The sequence below is a fragment of the Mandrillus leucophaeus genome, unplaced genomic scaffold (genome assembly GCF_000951045.1).
Source record: "Mandrillus leucophaeus isolate KB7577 unplaced genomic scaffold, Mleu.le_1.0 Scaffold394, whole genome shotgun sequence".
Lineage (NCBI taxonomy): Eukaryota > Metazoa > Chordata > Mammalia > Primates > Cercopithecidae > Mandrillus > Mandrillus leucophaeus.
Genome location: NW_012104187.1, coordinates 2,227,398 through 2,247,266, shown reverse-complemented (window position 1 = coordinate 2,247,266; position 19,869 = coordinate 2,227,398). Strand labels below are relative to the sequence as shown.

General features: G+C 42.7%; 1 protein-coding gene across 2 annotated transcripts in view; it reads right to left on the bottom strand.

Moving 5' to 3' along the window:
- The window catches only part of PIP4K2A (phosphatidylinositol-5-phosphate 4-kinase, type II, alpha), a 75,111-nt gene extending 58,337 nt beyond the window's left edge, over positions 1-16,774 (bottom strand). For both annotated transcript variants that reach the window (XM_011991324.1, XM_011991325.1), the window contains exons 1-2: positions 16,679-16,774; positions 14,834-14,930 (exon numbers count right to left, since the gene is read on the bottom strand). In XM_011991324.1, the coding sequence (XP_011846714.1) occupies positions 14,834-14,930; positions 16,679-16,743 (162 nt within the window). In that variant the 5' untranslated portion in view covers positions 16,744-16,774. The remainder of the gene's footprint in view (positions 1-14,833; positions 14,931-16,678) is intronic.
- Positions 16,775-19,869: the final 3,095 nt, after the last annotated feature.

Below are 19,869 nucleotides of genomic sequence, written 5' to 3'. Positions count from 1 at the left end.
AGCAAATCTTCACCTTCCAGGATTCTCACCTCACCACCCTGGCATCCCCTGCAGTGGATCACACATTCTGCAATCGCACACCTTGACCTGAAGGCAAGCAGGCGCACCTGCCAGATGCAGAGTCAAGGCCACGAAGTAACTGAATCTGCCTTCCTTAGCTTATTAGAAAACTTGAGAGAAGGAAAAAAAATCTACATAATCTCCAGTGACTTTAAATAGCAAGACTTGGCAGTGTTCAATTATTCTTAAGACAACTGAAATTTATTAGATAGCCTGAGAATGATAAAAATGAGTTTCAGGATGAAAATGGCTATATTAACAAGAGTTCCCTTCTTAATTACAGTGTTTTTTCCTAAAACATGAACAAGATCTCCTTTATACTACTTCCCACTTAGAACAAAAAGGAAGAGAATCAAAGCGAATTTCCCCTGGTGGGGTTTTAAATGCTAGCCCCCAAAAAGCAATTCTTGCTCTTTGTTAATGGTCTTACTTTCTTCTTGCAATCACTAATTTGCAAAAGGGTATTTCTTCCAAATAAAACAAGAACTCTAGGAACTGTAAGACTGCAAATTATCTTCAGGCATAAAATCAAAGTGGGAACAATCAAGTTTATGAAAGCCAGGTGGAGTAGACCAAGTGGAACAGACCTTAAACTCTGTCAAACTGACAATACGTGTAAAACAACTTTTGGGGGGATGGGGAATAGTAAAGGAGAACTGTATTCAGCACAGGATGGAATTCCAGCAGCCTCAGTTTCATAGATCGTTTCCTTATGCACATTAGATAGGACAGTATAACATTCTCTCATGGGCCAATGGGGTGAAATAAAATTGAAAGCTGCATAGTCAGTGCATCTCAAACTCAACAAGCAACTGAATCACCCAGGGATCGTGTGAAAATGCAGATTCTGATCCAGCAGGTCAGGGGTGGGGCATTTTCAGAAGCAGATGCTGCTGCTTGAGTAGGTCTGCAGACCACACGTGAAAACCAAGGTCTATAGAACGGTGTTTATGCTGTGTTTTGCCGGCACGCAGCATATACAGTCTAGTGTATTAAGTACGTTATAATTACAGACTTACCGGCACTCATGCCTTTCCCATTATATTCTCTACACCTCCAGTTTGATTAAAATGGGAAACTTTATAGTTCATAATAATAATCCATGGCATTTACTTTACTAATTAATTAAAGAAGGGTTTAATAATACTATGTACAAGTACCAATACAATGTATGGGATTTTTTATTTTTATTTTTTGAGGCAGGGTCTCACTGTGTTGCCCAGGCCGGAGTACAGTGGTGTAATCTTGGCTCACTGCAGCCTTGATCTCCTGGACTCAAGTGATTCTCATGCCTCTGCCTCCTGAGTAGCTGGGATTATAGGCATGTGACACCACGCCCAGCTAATTTTTGTATTTTTAGTAGAGACAGGGTTTTGCCATGCTGGCGAGGGTAATCTCGAACTCCTGGCATCAAGTGATCTATCTGCCTGTCTTGGCCTCCCAAAGTGCTGGGATTACAGGGATGAGCCACCATGCTCAGCCCAATGTATGGGTTTATAAAGGGCTGGAAATATAAAAGCAAATAATGTAGGAACTCCTTAGCTCAGATACTACTCTTCCCCAGTTTTTTGCCTTTCTTTCAGTTTCAAAGGCATTGTTATAATAACATATGCAGACATTGGATTAGGATATCAGCCATGTCTTCATCCTGGTATATAAAACCTTAAAAATTCGAATCTTGATTCTGTCTCAAATCACCATTTTAATAATCACATGAGTAGCCCCAACCCACACTATCTGAATATTTTTAAGGTTCATGAATATCAAATAACCAATGAAGTTAGGAACACTGTATCAAAACACAGAATGTACCTTTCATATCACCATGAATATAAAAATACATAAATCAGATGTATTAAAAGCCTTATTTGATAAGCAGGAAATCAAAAGAGTTAATGCAATTCTACACAAAACACCTGATCCTTGGAATGATTCTAAGGCCTGGAAAAATCCAACTCATTATTTCACATTTATTTTCACAATATTTCAGTGAGAGAGGAAAAGCCAGGTCCATTTTTCCCACCTGAAGATAAAGAAACTAGTGTACAATGGAGCCAAGCAATATGCCTAAGATTCCTATCTAAAGTTTTCTCTGAACTAACCAAAAAGGGTGATTTACAAAGACAAGACTACACTTCTGTCATTATAATCATAGACTTTTTGTAGCCTTTATAATAAAGTAAAATTGTTTATGTATTTTTACTATTATTATTTACTTTCTTGCCCTATTCCAAGGCAGACATGTGTTTTTAAAAGCAGTACAGGCAGGGCACGGTGGCTCATGCCTGTAGTCTCAGCACTTTGGGGGCCGAGGTAGGTGGATCACTTGAGACCACAAATTCAAGACCAGCCTGGGCAATATGGTGAAACCCCGTCTCCACTAAAAATACAAACATCAGCCAGGTGTGGTGGTGCATGCCTGTAATTCCAGCCACTCGGGAGGCTGAGGCATGAGAATTGTTTGAACCTGGGAGGCAGAGATTGCAGTGAGCCGAGATCATACCACTGCACTCCAACCTAAGTGGCACCGTGAGCCTCTGTCTCAAAAAAATAAAAATAAAAATAAAAAATAAAGGCAGTACTGTGTAATGGTGAGGGCACTGGTTTGTGATCTAGAACATTCATCAGTTCTTGTAGATAGCATTTAGTCTCTTTGAGCCTCAGTTTCCGGGTCTATAAAGTGATAGAGAATAAGCCCAGGGAGAGAATGGGCTGAATGAGATCTCTACCTTGGAACTTTTATGACTCTAAAAATGGATTTACTCAGCCGGGTGCAGTGGCTCACACCTGTAATCCCAGCACTTTGGGAGGCCAAGGCAAGCAGATCACCTGAGGTCAGGAGTTCGAGACTCGCCTGACCAACATGGAGTTCAAGACTAGCCTGACCAACATGGCGAAACCCCGTCTCTACTAAAAATACAAAATTATCCAGGTATGGTGGCGCATGCCTATAATCCCAGCTACTCGGGAGGCTGAGGCAGGAGAATCACTTGAACCTGGGAGGCAGAGGCTGCGGTGAGCCGAGATCGTGCCATTGCACTCCAGCCTAGGCAACAAGAGCAAAACTCCGTCTCAAAAAAAAAAAAAAAAAAAAAAAAAAAGGTTTACACGAAGACATGACTCGCTCTATGTCTAGGAACTGCTGTAAAACATAAAACATGGGCCTCAGAAGGTGACTCAGGACACCTGTCCCAAGAAAGAGTCCGATCAGAGGACAGTACAACCATCACCTCGGCAGGGGCCTAATGATGGTTTAGGACACTCAGGCCGAGAAGAAAGAGAAGATGCAGTGAAAATAACACTTCACAGATTCCACATGTATTTAGGACAACATCAGCCAGAACGAGCACATGAGCTCAGCGGAGGAGGCCTTATATCTTCAACACAGTCACTGTGCTGCCTCGAACACTGTATCTACCAACACTGAGTAAGAAACTCCTCAGTGTGCTTTGTTTTGTCGCAACCAAAAAAGGAATCACAGCATGATGTTGGATGCTTGGACAAGCTGGGAGGCCCTTGATGGAAACAGAGCTTGGGAGCGACCTTCAGGTGCCTTCAAGGGGTCCCTCCATATTTAAATAAATCTCAAAGAGCATTAGAGTTGGAAGCAACCTTGAAGATGACTCCAAACCACTCAATATACAGATAAAACAGACCCAGAGAGCAGAAATGACTTGCCCAACTCAGTTCTCCAACATCAGGTGGGCTGGTGAGCACGGAGGGCTGCAGGGGCCCCACCCAGAGCCTCCATCTCCCCCTGCCATGCTGTTTCTTCGCCTGGGCTCTAGAGTATGGTGGGCATTATGAAGGGACAGTCGATTTTTCCATAGTGACAAACACCTTCTAATGCCAGTTTAGAGTGTGAGCCAGCTGGCACAAAACCAAACCTGTCTTTAGGTTTTCAGTTTTGCCAAGTAAAGTGTGTAGAAAATATCATCAATAACAGCCACAGTGCTAATGCAGTCCAGAGTCTGTTATTTACACTTTTATTAACAAGTGTACAAAGCTATCTGGACTCATTGTAGGACTGTTCATTACTTTACATTAACTGAGTAGGAAGAGTAGGAGCTGTCTTCTCTCCAGGCAGGAGCTGAGACAGATGAGTATGTGGAATAAGCATTTGGGACAGGAGGACCATGCTGCTGAGCCCTGGACCCAGAGTCAGGCACTCACACAGTGTAACACAGGGCTGAAGGAGGACCGGCACTTAGCATTTCTTATGAGTCCTGTTGACTGTGGTGACGATGTCAACCCTAAGAATTCTTCACATTTCTGACCATGTGGCACACTGCATCATGTCTATTTAAATTAGTTTATGTGGTCTGAGAATTGTTGGAGGTTCTTGTTTTCCTCCTGTCACTGGTTTCTGCCTTTATAAGAAATGTCCCATCCACTTTTTCTGCTTAAAACTGCATGGATTTTCTTCACAAACAATGTCAAAGCTGAAAGGAGCAATCTTTTATACTGGGAGTGCTGAATTCTGGGTTACTTTATACTCTATATGCACTCTGAATATTACTAAGCTGGGGGGATTAAAAAAAAAGAGAAAACAGGAAAAAAAGAAATTAAGATGAAATTTACAAGTTAAGACCAGCTCTACATGGGAAAAAGAAGGCCTAACAGAAGGCACCATTTAGAAAAATTATTTGTCCTCTCAATCACCTAATTTAAAAGGACAAATCTGAGATGAAGCTGATCCTATCTAAGGCCTTAAAAACACCCTTTAGAGGGTTGGTTTAGTCCTCTTCATCTCCAAAGTAAAATATTCACTTTCTGGAACATTTACCCTTATCTACCTGTCTTCATGAGAAAGCAGCCAGATAAAATTACCCAATGAAATCCACCCAGGCTTTGGAGAGATCTCCTCTCATTAAAAAACAAATTCCTTGTCATGTTGGAGAGTTATATGGTCTGCAATTTATTTAAATTCAAAACTGGGGGCTGGGCGCAGTGGCTTATGCCTGTAATCCTAGCACTTTGGGAGACTGAGGTGGGAGGATCACTTGAGGCCAGGAGTTTGGGACCAGCCTGGGCAACATAGTAAGACTCTGTGTCTACATAGTATTAAAAAATTAGCCGGCTATGGTGGTGTGTGCCTGTTGTTCTAGCTACAAGGAAGACTGAGGTTGGAGGATCACTTGAGCTGAGGAGTTCAAGGCTGCAGTGAGCCATGACTGCACCACTGCACTCCAGCCTAGTTGATAGAGACTCTGTTAAAAAATAAAAACAAACAGACAAAATTGGGGATTCTGCACCTATCAGTCACTAACAAAAGTGACAATAAGTTATTTCCTAAAGGCTTCAATAATAACTTACATGTTAAAAGGAGAATTTAAAATTTCACAAGAAAGTTTCAGATTGAAAATTCCCAGCCCACAAGGTCTTCCTTCTATTGCTGGCCCCTGCTCACTTCCCTGTGACCTCTCAAACCAGAGGTGGGCAAAGGACATAGATGACGGCAAAACAGAATGGACCCAGGAAGCAGCCTCAGAGTGTTAGGGTGATCCATCTCAACAGCAATGGGCTGAAGTCAGGGCTTTGAGTCCTCCCTCCAACTCACCCTTCCCACATCCCTTACTCTGTTATCTGATTATCTGCAAAGAAAGACAGCTGGACTTAATGGTCTCTAAGCTTCCTGCTCATTCTTCTAATTATTATTCTGCTGTCAGTTTGTAGAGACTTAGGAAATGGACGATGATTTACTATTAGTTTATGGGAAAAATCTAATAAACATGCACGAACTGCAAAAATTCACTTTCTTCATTGGTTATTCCTTTTCTTCTATACATTTGATAGTTTCATATTATAAATTATGAAATGATTTAAAGTCACCTGTTCTAAATAAAAATACTGATACCATAACCCATCCCAAAAGAAGAACAGCCAAAATCAACTTTGGGAAAACCTGTCTCTTATTGAATAAATTAAACTGGTTTCAAACTTTTGGGAAAAAATGTCTCTTATTGAATAAATTAAGCTAGTTTCAAACTGAGCATTCTTCTTCGTTGAGATATGGCTCACATACCATACGACTCACCTATTTAAAGTATACAATTCAATAGTTTTTAATGTTTTCACCAAATCATGCAACCATGATCACAATCATTTTTAGAGTATTTTCATGACTCCAAAAACAAACGCTGAACCTATCTGCAGTCACTCCCATTCCTTCCCCTATCCCCCAGCCTAGAGCGGCCTCTGATCTTTGTGTCTATATAGCTGCCCATTCTGGACATTTCACACGGATGTAACCATACAGTACACAGGTATTTGTGATTGGTTCCAACACTGATCTTGCAAGCACCCTAGACACAGTCATCCACCTTGAGGAGACGCACTGTGCCAGCCGCAGCCCCCGGGCTGTCTCTGGATGAGTGAGGTGACCTGGCAAGTGCTCTCTACTCAGGCCAGCACGCATACACAATTGCAGTGGACACATCACAGCCAATAAATGTTGCTTCTAAGTTTGTTCCTAGCATAGTCAGGGAGCTAGAGAAAAACGAACAGTTGGACAAACATTCAAGTTCTATGGCAAAGCTGTGTGGTGCAGGGCAGGTAAGAGGATGACAATTTACTTCATTTTTGCCTATTGTGCAACTTGGTGAATAAATGTACTTTTCCCATAGCCAAATAAATACCTTTCCTATCTTACACTATCCTAGCTCAAACCTTAAAAGCTGTGTTTGAGGCTCTGGTGCTACCTCGGTCCTCTCTACAGCAAATAAAGGAAGGTAATGAGAGATGAAGCTCCCTCTTTAATGCCTTTTTATATTTATAACTGGAAATTTATTGTCCTTTCCCTTAAGAAAAGGATTAATGATGCTGTCCTTTCCCCCTTCCTCTAAACGTCTGCGTTGAAGATGTTTATTTCCGCAGTCAGAGATCCAGGATTAGTGGAGCCCCCAGAAGGGGGAAGGAAACATAAATGTCAATTTAATTAGCTCATTCTTACCGCCAATCTTTTATCTCTCTCATAAAAGTGTCCTCATTTAATAACAGTTACTTTTCCCTGTATTTTTTCAACAACCAAGCATTTTGCATATTTAATCTCTTGAACTAATCGTGTAAGTCTTGTATAATTTTTGTTTTTTTTTTCCATTTTGATAGTCGTTTGTATACATTCTGCTAAAAATTATGTATGAAAAGTCTTTATTTTTAGTTGAAGGAGGGGCCATTTAAACTTTGCCATGCTCAAATGTGTAAAGCCACCCTCGTATATGGGAACATGTCAATACCGTGCAGAAGAACTCACATGATAGCCATCTCCTCAGGCGGCACAGTAATAGATTCAGAGACCTGACAGCTAGGGCGCCTCAGAGAGCACTGTGTCCCACTCCTCATGTTACGGACGAGGAAACTGAGACCCACCTGGGGTGAGTGAGTGTCTCACGGTCACAGCATCAGTCACTGAAGATCCAAGACTCAACCAGGTCTTCTAACTTCCTGGAAATATTCTTTTCCTCAACCTGGCTACCTGTTTCATGGGCTTGAAACCTGGAAACCAATCACTGCCCTGCTGACAGCTCAGGATTACGATTACATGCCTCGAATCACACAGCCCAGGAGACAGGAGCAACTTGCCTGGAGAAGGCTGCTTTCTGGGTCTGCGGTTGACATATGTGAGCGAGCACAGATGGTCCTCTGACCTCGCCAGAGAGTTAAAGACCAACGTGTGAACTTGAACATCATCATCAAGGATTTATTAAATGCCCACTGTGTTCAAAGCCCTGTGTTAAGCTCTTGGGGAATTTCAAAGAAAGTCTAAGCTGTGATCTCAAGCGAAGAATAGCTTTCATTATAGAAGGGAGCAAGACACAGTGCAATTTAACACTTATTAATAATGAAACAACTTATCAGAAAAAAAGAATATAAAAATGAAAGGCAATGACCAACAGAGAAAGCAGCAGAGTTGCAGAAACTTCACAGAGTGCCATGAGATCCTCTTTTAAAACCTCAGGTTGCTGTTTGACGGTGATTAAAATACCAGGGACCTGTCCCCAGGGCTCACAGTAAACACAGCATTTAACCTGGAGAGAAGCACCCAGTGGCAAGGATGACTGGCTGTCAGCTCTCTGTCAAAAGCCACAAGGCAAAACCCAAAGCAGGTCTGAGGCAGGAAACACAGGCTCACAGGAAGCCTGGGGTCCCAGGTGGGGGCAGGTGGTGGTAGGAACAGTCATTTGCGCAGCTCATAAAAAGGACCTGAAACAGTGCAAGAAATGCCTGATGACCCTGATGGGCTGTGAGGGAGCTTCCCCCAGTCTATCAAGAGGTTGTCCAATCAGAGAGGGGCCTCCCTTGGGTCTCAGCCTCGGTGCATCTTTGAGTGGGAGTTTCCTTCCAGGGCAGCCAACCTGTGAGGACAAACGGAGCAAACCCAACAGGCAACAACTGGTGACGAAGGAATGAGAGTGCCTGAGCATTCGAGGAGCAAGCACGGGGGTGATGGCGTAGTTTGAGGGTTAAGAGTTGGACCAAGGAGGAGTCCCACAAGCACGTCTGTGCCAATCCTCCCACAGCTGGACCTCTGCTCCGACCTCATCCAGAGTTGTGAGCCAGGATGCCCAATGCAGGCCACAAGCCTCACCGGGTATCCCACCACCAGGGCCAGTCAAGAGGTCAAAAACTCAACTGTATCTTCCTTTCTATCCGCCTGCAACCCCCAACTTCCCTCCCTCCGGGACCCGCATCCCTGCTCTCTCAGCCTCTCGGGTCCCAATGCGTCGGAGGCTCTTGTCCTTTGCCACTGGCCACCAAACCTGTGAGTTTACTTCTCTCAATGTCTTCTGATGCTGCTCCATGCTTTACACAGTGGGTGACAGAGGCTTGGCTCACTGGGATTTCACAGCCTCCTGATTTTCTTATCTCCCTTCTATGCATTCTATAAATTACAATGCAGTTATCTTTAGAAAATACAGACCTTGGCTGGGTGCAGTGGCTCACACCTGTAATCCCAGTACTTTGAGAGGCTAAGGTGGGTGGATCGCTTGAGCCCAGGAGTTCGAGACCAGCCTGGGCAACAATGGCAAAACCCTGTGTCTACCAAAAAAAAAAAAAAAATACAAAAATTAGCTGGGCATAGTGGCACTTACCTGTAGTCCCAGGTACTCAGGGGGTTGAAGTGGCAGGATCGATTGAGCCCAGGAGTTGGGAGGCTGCAGTAAGCCGAGACTGTGCCACTGTACTTCCAGCCCGGGCGACAGAGTGAAACTCTGTCTCAAAAAAAAAAAAAAAAAAAAGATATAGTAGAAAGAAAAAGAAAAAAGAAAAGACAACACAGATTTCATGACATCGCCATTCCCCCGAGCAAAACCCACAGGGCTGCTCACTGGCAGCAGAATCGGCCCAGTGTCCCTGGTGTCTTTGTGTCTCTTGCTATTTTAACATCTTTATTTCCCACCATTCTGCTACCATCCAAATACCTTCACATTTCATAGGCTCTCCTGTCTTCTGCTTGGGCCCAGAGGGTTCAATTCTCTTCAAAGTCTCCATTAGCCCTCACTCACTTTCTTCTACAACTAAGTGGAAGTATTTACTTATTTATTTTTCATATTTTTAGAGATGGTGTCTCACTATGTTGTCCAGGCTGGTCTCGAACTCCTGGGATCAAGAGATCCTCCTGCATTGGCCAGCTGAGTAGCTGGGATTACAGGTGTGGCCGCTGCCCTGACTGCAAACATTTCTTAAGTGTCTGCTGAGCTGAGCATTGTGCTAAACCGGGGACAGGCGGACAGGAAACACAAACACTGCTCCTGCCCTCAGGCAGCTTAAAGTCAAAGTGAGAAATCTACAAGTGAAAGTTTCAAAGGGTAGACTTGATATTCTAGAGATTAAGGCAGAATTCCTGCTACTCCACTTCAAGTTTAGTATACACTGAAGGTCTTAAGACTTTAGAATTTTATTTCTAAACTTGAAATAAGAACATCAAAAGTTTAAAATGTTAGCTCTTAAAATTAATTATTTTAAAATTAGAATTCTCTGTTACAAACACAAAGAAGAAAGGGCATCAGATGTGAATAATGAGGGATTCTAATTCAGGAGACACAGTAGGGGAAAAGTAAACCTGATATTATCCTCCACAGTGAACAAGAGGCCTCACTTTCAAATGTGTGGTCTATTTAGGTTTAACAGCATCAGCTCCCTCCTGCATAACTTTTTGGTTTCTGGGAGGCAACCCTCTCTGGCAGCTACTAAATGTAACTGAAGCCTCTATTTGACTTCCCAGGGCTGTTTAATGTTCTTCATGAAAATCTGTACCCTCTGTTTCCAGTCTCTCTGGGTCTGAGCATAAGAGACAATCAAATAAGCATAAGAGACTGGAAAGAGGGGTGCAGATTTTCATGAAGAACACTACAAATCAAGATGCTGGATTTCTGCAAATCTCGTTAGCATCTAATATAGAACCTGGTACATAATAGTTTTTAAAGAAAGTGATGCTTCACCTTTCTTTCTTCTCTCCGCATTCCCTAAAACGTCTAGCACAGAGCCTGACGTGTGGTAGGTACAAATAAATACTTTGATTTGATAATTATGCATGAAATCCCAGACCTAAGGGTGATCAGGGATTAAGGATGCAGAGGTAATGGTAGACACAGAACTGCAGCTATAGTCACAGAAGAGGCCTCCCAGGCAGCATTCATCCTGAAACATACCTTTAAAGTATGACAATGGATATCATGCTGGTCAAACAATGATCAGAACCCTGATTCAACACTGAAATCAACCCTGAGCATATTACAAACCAATCATGCAATTTAAAAGCGCCCTAATGAATTAGAAAAAGTTCTGAATCTAGAAGCACTGGTTACACACGTGCATGAGCACGCGCACACACACACACACACACACACACAGAGGTTTACATATATATGTTACATGGTACTGCTATTAACAACGAATATTCTAGAACTGTTCTTTGAATTTGTCTTTAACAACAAGGAAAAGTCATTTTTAAAGATATTCCAGAAATCAAAACCAGAGGAAAGATACAAATGTTTACTGAGAAAGCAGGAATGTTTTCATTTTTCATTTCATTATCCTTTTCATTTATCTTAAAAACTTTTTAAGAAGTTTAAGTTCACCAGTAGCGGTCAATTGCATAGGTTACTTAACTATGTTCTACTTCAAACAGAGTGATCTCCGCGGACCAATACCTACTTTTTTCAGGTGTAGCAAAAAGGTGGTCACACAAACAAGACAAGTCGGGACCATTTACCCACTCGGCCGAATGGAAAGGTCTGAATATGAAATAAACCAGATGATAGAGCCCCTGATCACCACATTGATTTAGAGCCGCTGGTCCAAAACGCAAGCAGTTTGGAAAAATAAACACAGCAGGCAATGCCTGGTCTCCTTTTGCTATCCAGTGTCCTCCAAAACACCATGAGAGCCTAGGTCACTGATCCTACTTTCCAAGTCAGTTGGGAAAGAGTACTCAAAAAGCAGCTCACACTGATAAGCTCAGAAAAAGAGTTGTTTTTTTCTGATGTATGCAGTCTTCAGTAACCAGTACCTAGGAGTGACAGAGGCGGCCAGTGAGAGACTCTACTCAGCAAAGGCACATTAGCAAGTTCTGGGAGAGGAAAACAAGGTTGTTTTTAGTCATTTGGTGTCACATGTGCCAAATGATACCTGTTACTTGGACGGGGCATGAGGATTGAACTGTCTGGGCAGTAACAATGTGCCAGGCAGCTGGAGCCCCAGGTCCTGGCCCCTGCCCGTCTTCTGCCTGAATCCCTGCAGTACGCAGGGGCCTGCCAGGTGACCCTGGAGCCAGAGCTGTCACAACTGCCCTCCTTTCTTCCAAGCCAAGTAGCAATAGACTGGGATACAGCCCCAGATTTATGATCCTGGTTTCAGTTGGAACTCAGGGTCCCTGACCCTGCTGAAGAATTTTAGGAGGTACAGACACTGGGAAAGAAATACAGGACTGAGGAGGGAAGAAAAGTATACCTCTGGAGTACTGAAGTGACTGAATACACACTTTTCTTCTTCTTCTTCTTTTTTTATAGAGGGGAGCATACAGTTTTTTTTTTTTTAAATAGAAATACAGTTGCCAAAGAGAAAGCAGCAATTTAAATGCCAAAAGCAGCAGGCAGAGCTAAGGAAAGGAGGAGTGTTCGAATGATTAATCACACTCACACCACTCTCCCCAACACGCAGCTCTCATGTGAAGAGTTTAACGGACTTGCCAATTAGTTACTTGTGAATCATCCTCCACTTGCCTAATTTCCCTTCAAAGTTTGTACTCAGCAATTTGCACTGACTTCAATATCAACTTACGTAGTTTTCTTTGTAGGGTGAAAAAAAGGGAAGAAAAACCACTTCATGTCTTTGCATTTCAGCAACTAAATTGGTCATTTGAGGAAATTTTAAAAATGACTTTTCTTTGCTGCAGTGCAGAACTCAGAACATAATGGGTTCATTTTGGATCTCATTTGACAGAGTTGATTATGACAAGAAATAGAAAGACTTCATTTCAATAATGCTTTGAGATATCTAACAAGATAAGATGCATGGGCCCTCAAAAGTCAGTTTCTGTGAAATGCCAGTGAAATTGTTTTATTAAAGCAACACCCACCCAAACAAAAAAAAGGATGTGGACAGAAGGAGGAATACACTGGTATTCAGCTTTTCTTAAGGCAGAGGAGATTTTCTTAAGACACTGAAGGTATCTGCTGTTAATTCCTTTAAAAAAAAAAGCACCTAGTTCATTTTCATGTGGCCTCTTTAAATTTAGTAATGATTCTAAAATGATACAGAATTATTAATTTTAATTTCAGAGAAATGCTTTTCACTATTCTAATAATTATCTGTTAAAAGCTAATTATTTTTACAGCAGTAAACTTCAAGTCCATAATTGTGATCTAAGTTCTCTCTTAAAAATTAAGCCCCAAGGCCAGGTGCACTGGCTGATGCTCTGGGAGGATGGCTTGAGGCCAGGAGTTGGCGAGCAGCCTGGGTAACATAGTGAGACTCCATCTCTACAAAAAAAAAAAAAAAAAAAAAAAATTTAGCTGGGCATGGTGGTGCACACCTGGAGTCCTAGCTACTCTGGAGGCTGAGGTGGGAGGATCACTTGAGCCCAGCAGTTTGAGACTGCAGTGAGTTATGATCACACAACTGTACTCCAGCCTAGGCGACAGAGCAAGACCTTGTCTCAAGAAAAGAAAGGAAATGCCCTAACATGAGTGTTGGCTCCCATGCAGTTTTAATAGCAAATGAGCAACCACATCCTTCCTGTCCCACTAGCCAGCCCTCAGCTCTTGTGTGTACACAGAGCCTCAAGCTCAGGGTCTGGACCTCCATGCAAACCACAACTTCAGGCTATCGTGAGACAGTGTCACTGGCAGCCTGGTCAGCACTGCTTTCTCCAAACATGGCAGCCTCTCTCATGCCTCAGCAAACATGTGAGAAATTCCTGGAAATTTTTGGCAATGGTACAGAGAGGGCAGTGGGAGCACAGATCTTTAGGAAAGTGTGCTAACTATCTCAGTTTGCCTCAGGGACCCTATTCTTCGGAGGAAAAGACAGGGTAAGCTGTATCAGTATTCAATTTGTAGTCACCTAGGGTGGCAATATGTCACTTAATGCAGGATGAAATCAGATCTTAAACTGAGGGCAAATTAGGACTAGATTTGAAGGGACTTAAGTCAGTACATGTTGAGCATCCCTTATCTGAAATGCCTGGAGCCGGTCGTATTTCATATTTTTTCAGATTTCAGAATATCTGCATAGATAATGAGATATCTAGGGGATGGGACCCAAATCTAAACACAAAATTTATCTATTTCATATACACCTTATACACATAGCCTGAAGGCAATTTTATACAATATTTTAAATAATTGTGTACATGAAACGAATGCTGTGTTGAGCACTTAACTGGAATTTTCCACTTGTGGCATCATGTTGATCAGAAAATATCCGATTTTGAAGCATTTTGGATTTCAGATTTTCTGATGGGGATGTTCAACCTGTCCCTTAGATTTCCGCTTTTAAAAAAAATCCTTAGCCATTTACGAATCTGGCTCGCTATATGAAACTTGGGTAACCAATGTCAAATCCTTTCTTAGAAAAAAATGATCATGGCTCAACAGTTATTTAAAGAATTAAAACAGATTTTCAAAAGTTAGAATGAAGGATCAGGCCAGAGTGGGGAGGAGAGCAGCAGTACACATTTTTACGTGGTGGGAACCAAGATGAAGAGGAAGATGCACCACAGGACACGCCCAGGATGCTGGGTTCCTGGTGCTGACCACAGTGTTATGGTCATTCCACAGTCCAGCACTGCAGTGCACAAAGGGTGCCCTTTGACAAAAATGCTGTGGCAAGAGTCTGACCAACTTGAAAAGCAGCAAATCAGCAAGATAAAGATTCCTGAGAGTCCTAAGTAGCCTCTCAGAGATAGAAAACATGCACACTCACACAGGCTACTGACATGTCTGACAGCAGAAATTAACAGGCGGCTCTGCTAGCAGAACCTTTCCACCTGGAAATCAGAGTATTCTATAAAACCCTCACATGCTCAGTCTCCTTCCAAAGAACAGTAATGTATTTTCCTACTGACTTTTATACCAATATCATATGTATAGAGGTCCCCAATCAGGAGAACACTTTACTTCAGCATGAACATTAACAACTTATTACACAAAATGAAAACTACTATTATATAATTACTTTTATTGACAAAAATATAGATCCTAATTTATAGAGCAAAAGGCATGGCAAAACCCATTTCCTACTGGAAGCAAATGTTACAAAAGCAACTCACCTGGAAATCTTGATCATCAATTCCAAACCTCTCCCGCAGGTTACGGAAGACCATCGGGCAGTATTCCTTAAACTTGAAATGGCTTGGCATGTTTTCTCTGAAACAGTCACAGCGTGGAATAAAGCTCAGAGACAGTCAGTCAGACTTGCATCTGTCACCACTGAGTTCCACATGTAACTAAAGAAAGGTTCGGAGTTCACTGTCTACTAAAGGGACAACTGTGTTTCCTAGAACCAGGTACAACCCGCAGGAAGATCCAGGAGACATGGGGGGCTAGACGGCTGTCTGTCTGTCTCCTTTGTCACAGGCACGCTTGGACTATGTGACCTCTTTAAATCCTGGCCACACACTGCAGCCATTCCTCAAAAAACAAGAGGTGGGGAAGGAAGGGGCCAGGCAGGAGGAGCAGTGAAGGAAAAGCACAGTGGCAGGACAGTGAGTTAGGAAGAGGTAGCGGAGCAAGCCACCAGCACGGCCCCCAGGTTCCCTCTCAGCTACTGCCGAGGAAAGCAGGGCCACTCCCTCACCCCCCTAAAAGGCTTATTTTATATAAATGCCACATTCTAAATTTGCATACAGAAAATTCCCTCAAAGTCAGCCTCTAAACACTGTTATGAGAAAAACTAACACATCAGCTTCACATAAGGACAATGGATCCCTGAAGAAATTTCATAATCGGCCTGGCACGGTGGCTTATACCGCTCATTTGTAATCCCAGCACTTTGGGAGACTGAGGTGGAAGGATTGCTTGAGATCGGGAGTTTGAGGCCAGTTTGGGGAACACAGTGAGACCCCTGTCTTTACAAAAAGTTTTTAAAAAAATCAGCTGGGCATGGTAACCTGCACCTGTAGTCTCAGCTACTTGGAAGGCTCAGGAAGGAGGATTGCTTGAGCCCAGGAATCCGAGACTGCAGTGAAGACCCCTGTCTTCACAAAAAGTTTTTTAAAAAATCAGCTGGGCATGGTAACCTGTACCTGTAGTCCCAGCTACTCGGAAGGCTCAGGAAGGAGGACTGCGAGAGCCCAGGAATTTGAGACTGCAGTGAGATATAATTTCGCCACTGCACACCAGCCTGAGCAACAGAGCAAGATCCTGTCTCAAAAAAAATTTCATAATGATCCTCACATGGGAGTGATTTGAGGTTCACCCTAATCATTCAGAACTGTTTCCCTCTTTTTGTTCCCATGGAACCAGACACGCATATAAATTATACATATGCACACACCCCTCCCTTATCATACTTTGCACACTGAACTATAGCAGTTTGTATATGTGTCAGTTTTCGTACTCTGAGCCCCTTGAGGGCAGGGCCAGGTCTTCTATATCATTGCATTTCCAGCTCTCAATGGACCACCTAACATATAATAGGTGCTTCATAATGATGTCTAAAACGACATTCAAATGAAGGAGAAATGTTCTCAATGCCCAACATGGCATCTAATTGTGCCTTATGAAAATGTACCTTCGGTCTTTATTGTTCTATGATGGAGTCATTGCTGTTCATAAATCATCATTTTCAAAGTTCTGTGTACAAGAGCAGAGGTTCGTAACTGATAAAAAATCCAAGCAATTTACAGCTTGAAAAATTTGAATTATAATGAGAATATCACTTTCAACGTATAAGATATTCATAGAGAACAATATGCCATATGGCAAAGGATATTATCCCAGAGAGCCTGCTGTTGCTTCTCTAAAAATGACAGATGGTTATGTTTATCACAGGATTAACTTCATCAGCAAAACTTTACTCCCACCCATTGAAAAATTATGTGATTACAGAAATTCACAAAACTTGTACTCCTAGCAGCCATGCTAGTCTTATGAAAGGTCATACTTGCACTTACTTGTTAAAAAGGTGATTGTCCACCTTTATTTTTGAATAGGCTTTGAAGTCATCTGGCATCAACATAACAGGGATTTGAACATGGCTCAGTTCATTGATCTAGAAAAATATAAAATAAATAGCACAGGTTATTACTATCCAGGTGAGGAGGACTTGACTTGAATGTGTACCTTGGGGGAAAAAACATGGTGGACACAGGAAGTTCTCTTCCCACCCACCCACCCATCCTCCTTCCCTCTGCCATCATAATCTCTCTTCCTGCCTTCCTCATTCCCACTTCTTACGTCTGTCTGATGCTGGGTCCATGGCGGCCATCGGACGGCAGTGGTGAAGGAGATTCAATCCTCATGCCGCCTGTCCCTGCTTCTTGCCCATCCACTCTCCCTACCTTCCCTCCAGAAACTCATCCCCAAGCCCCTTTGGTCACATGTCCAGGACAACTTCCCTCTGTAAAGAAAATGTAATCTGAGAAAGAAAGCTTTTAAATTTTTCATGTAAATATTTGTTGGATTAATGGACATGATTTATGTATTGAACTCCAAGAACAACACTCATCTGTGTGCTCTTTACTTCCCTTACAGGAACTAAGTTTAAAAATAAAGACTGGGGTGGGGCATGAATTAACCAAAAGAAGAACCTCCATTCAGGGAAGGAGGAAGACATGTGGCCCCAGGACTGCAAGAGAAGGAGGTGGGTTGGACATGAGTCAAGAACAAAAGCAAAGATGTGCTTCCAAAGGACAAAGAGTAAGATCAAGTTCCAGTGAATGACAGGGATGGCTTTGGACACATGATTTTGAAAAACCTGAACTTTCTCTTGGTTAACTATTTTTGCATGTTGACTTTCCTTGTTGCTAGCAATAAAAACCATGTCAAAGATTTATGCTTCCAGTAGGATAGAAGGCAGGCACGCTGAAGGATTCTCAGTTACAAAAACAAAACAAGCAAACAACAAAAGAATGAGCTGCTTGATAGAGCAGAGATTTTTTGTTTTTTGAAATCACATTGCTGGGTTCACAGACAGTAGAGGGAATCTCCAAGACACCTTTCTTCCCCTAAAGTGAGTTTAACCCACATGGAGTGTGGGGACCATTAAGCAAGCCTGAAAGGAGGGACTCCCTGAGGATAACTGCCAATTTCAACACTTATTTGGGCCAAAGGAAAGCTGGGAGCTCAACCAAAGGCTTCAACATTAACCTGAGATCCTTGAAGGAAGCCTTTGAAAGTGGCCCCAACACCTGGCAGAAGTAAATGCAAATGATCTCTGGAGGAGAGCACCCCCTGCCAGGCCTCCAGGCTTCCCACAGATGGAGATCAATCAAACATGAGCTCACAGAGATAGCAACGACTGATTAATATTCTCAAGACTTTAGTTACTAAGATGATCAGATAGAGAATTTTTTAAGCCATGAGAAGTGAGAAATGTATACGGAAATAGAAGATGAACAAAAGATGATTATATTTGAAAAAATAATGATGATTCAGAATTTTCCACAACTAACGACAGTTATAAATCTGTAGATACAGTTGGGCACAGTGACTCATATATGTAATCCCAACAATTTGGGAGGCTGAGGCAGGCGGACTGCTTGAGCCCAGGATTTTGAGACCAGCTAAGGCAACAGACTTTGTCTCTAAAAAATAAAAAAAATAACAAAAATTAGCTGGGCGTGGGGGTGTGCAACTGTAGTCCCAGCTACTTGCGGGGGTGAGGAAGGAAGATCACTTGAATCCAGGATTTCGAGGCTGCAGTGAGCAGTGATTGTACCACTGCACTCCAGCCTGGGTGACAGAGTGGAGCCATGTCTGTTAAATAAAAAACAAAAAAAAAGCAGACTATTCAAAGCAATATATAAGTAAGAATATTCAAAGCACAACTAGATATGCTGTAGTTAAACTAAAGAAGGCCAAATGCAAAAAGAAAGGAATGGTGGCCAGAGAGCAAAGGCAAACACAACAGAGGAATGATAGTGACAGCTGACAGCTAGCTTCTCAAACCCACTGAAAGAAAACAGGAATCTAACATCATATAGCTTCTCCGGTTCACTTTCCCCAAGCAGCTTATGATACTAAGTCATTTCCAGAGTATATTTGTGAAAAATTAGTTTATATGTCTTTATGCTATCAGAGGAATATCAAAGTTTGAAAAATAACAGAAAAAGAAAATCATAATGGAAATCCAAGTCCTGTGATAACAAACACAATGCGAATGAAGCTGGATGCCAACTCAATCAGCACTTCGATATGTTGTGGAACAAGAGAAAGCAAAACCCAACATGGAGGTGGGACCGGACACTGATTATTTAAATGCACGTGATGCGTTCAGTGGATCCTCCAAAGCTTTGATGCCTCTTCAGGCTGCTTAAATCAGTATCGCTTAACAGAGTCTTCTCAGAAAGGAAGCAGGAAACCAGAAACTTTCTGCATCCTTTTGCTTTTTGGTACCTGCTCTGGAACATGTTTTGTGGAGAAAATACGAAAACTTCAGTCAACATGGAATGAGTAAACTGAGAATTTTCCTTATTGATTTTCCTTCCCCACCCATCCTCGCGTCAGCACAACCTTTAAGAGTCCACTCAGTGCTGGGCACAGCTCGGACACCAGTCTTTGCCCTCTTGGGGCTTATGGTCCAGAGGGGCAGACACATTAACTGAAGAACTGCCCCAAGTGTAGAACTCCAACAATGACAGAGTCAGGAGGGAGAAGCACATCGGACCATAAGCAAGTATGGAAAAGGCCCAGGCCAGGTGGGGGAGGCATGCGAGGCTTCCCTAGGGAGCAACGGCTCGTGGAGAAAGGAGAGGGCAGGTGGACAGGGCTTCCAGGAAGAAGGTGAGTCCTGGAGACGAGGGGGCACTGTTAATGGGCAAACAGTGCAGAAACAGACAAGGCGCATGGCATGAAAGGGATGAACAGCATGCTCAGGAGCACCGGGAAGTGGCTACCGTAGAATTGCACCACACAGAGGACAGCAGCTCAGCAGAGGCGGCGGAGGCAGCACAGATGAAGGAAGCAGACACTCCAGCATGCTCAAGTGCTGAAATCTGCGGGGCTTGATGACAGACTAGAAATGTAGGGAAAGATGGAGGGAGTGCTGCATGCATGCCGGGGTAGCTGGTGAGTCCACTGACTGGCACAATGCATTTTAAGAGAAGAGTTCAGTTTTGAGCTTGTTAAATTTCATGCGCTGTTG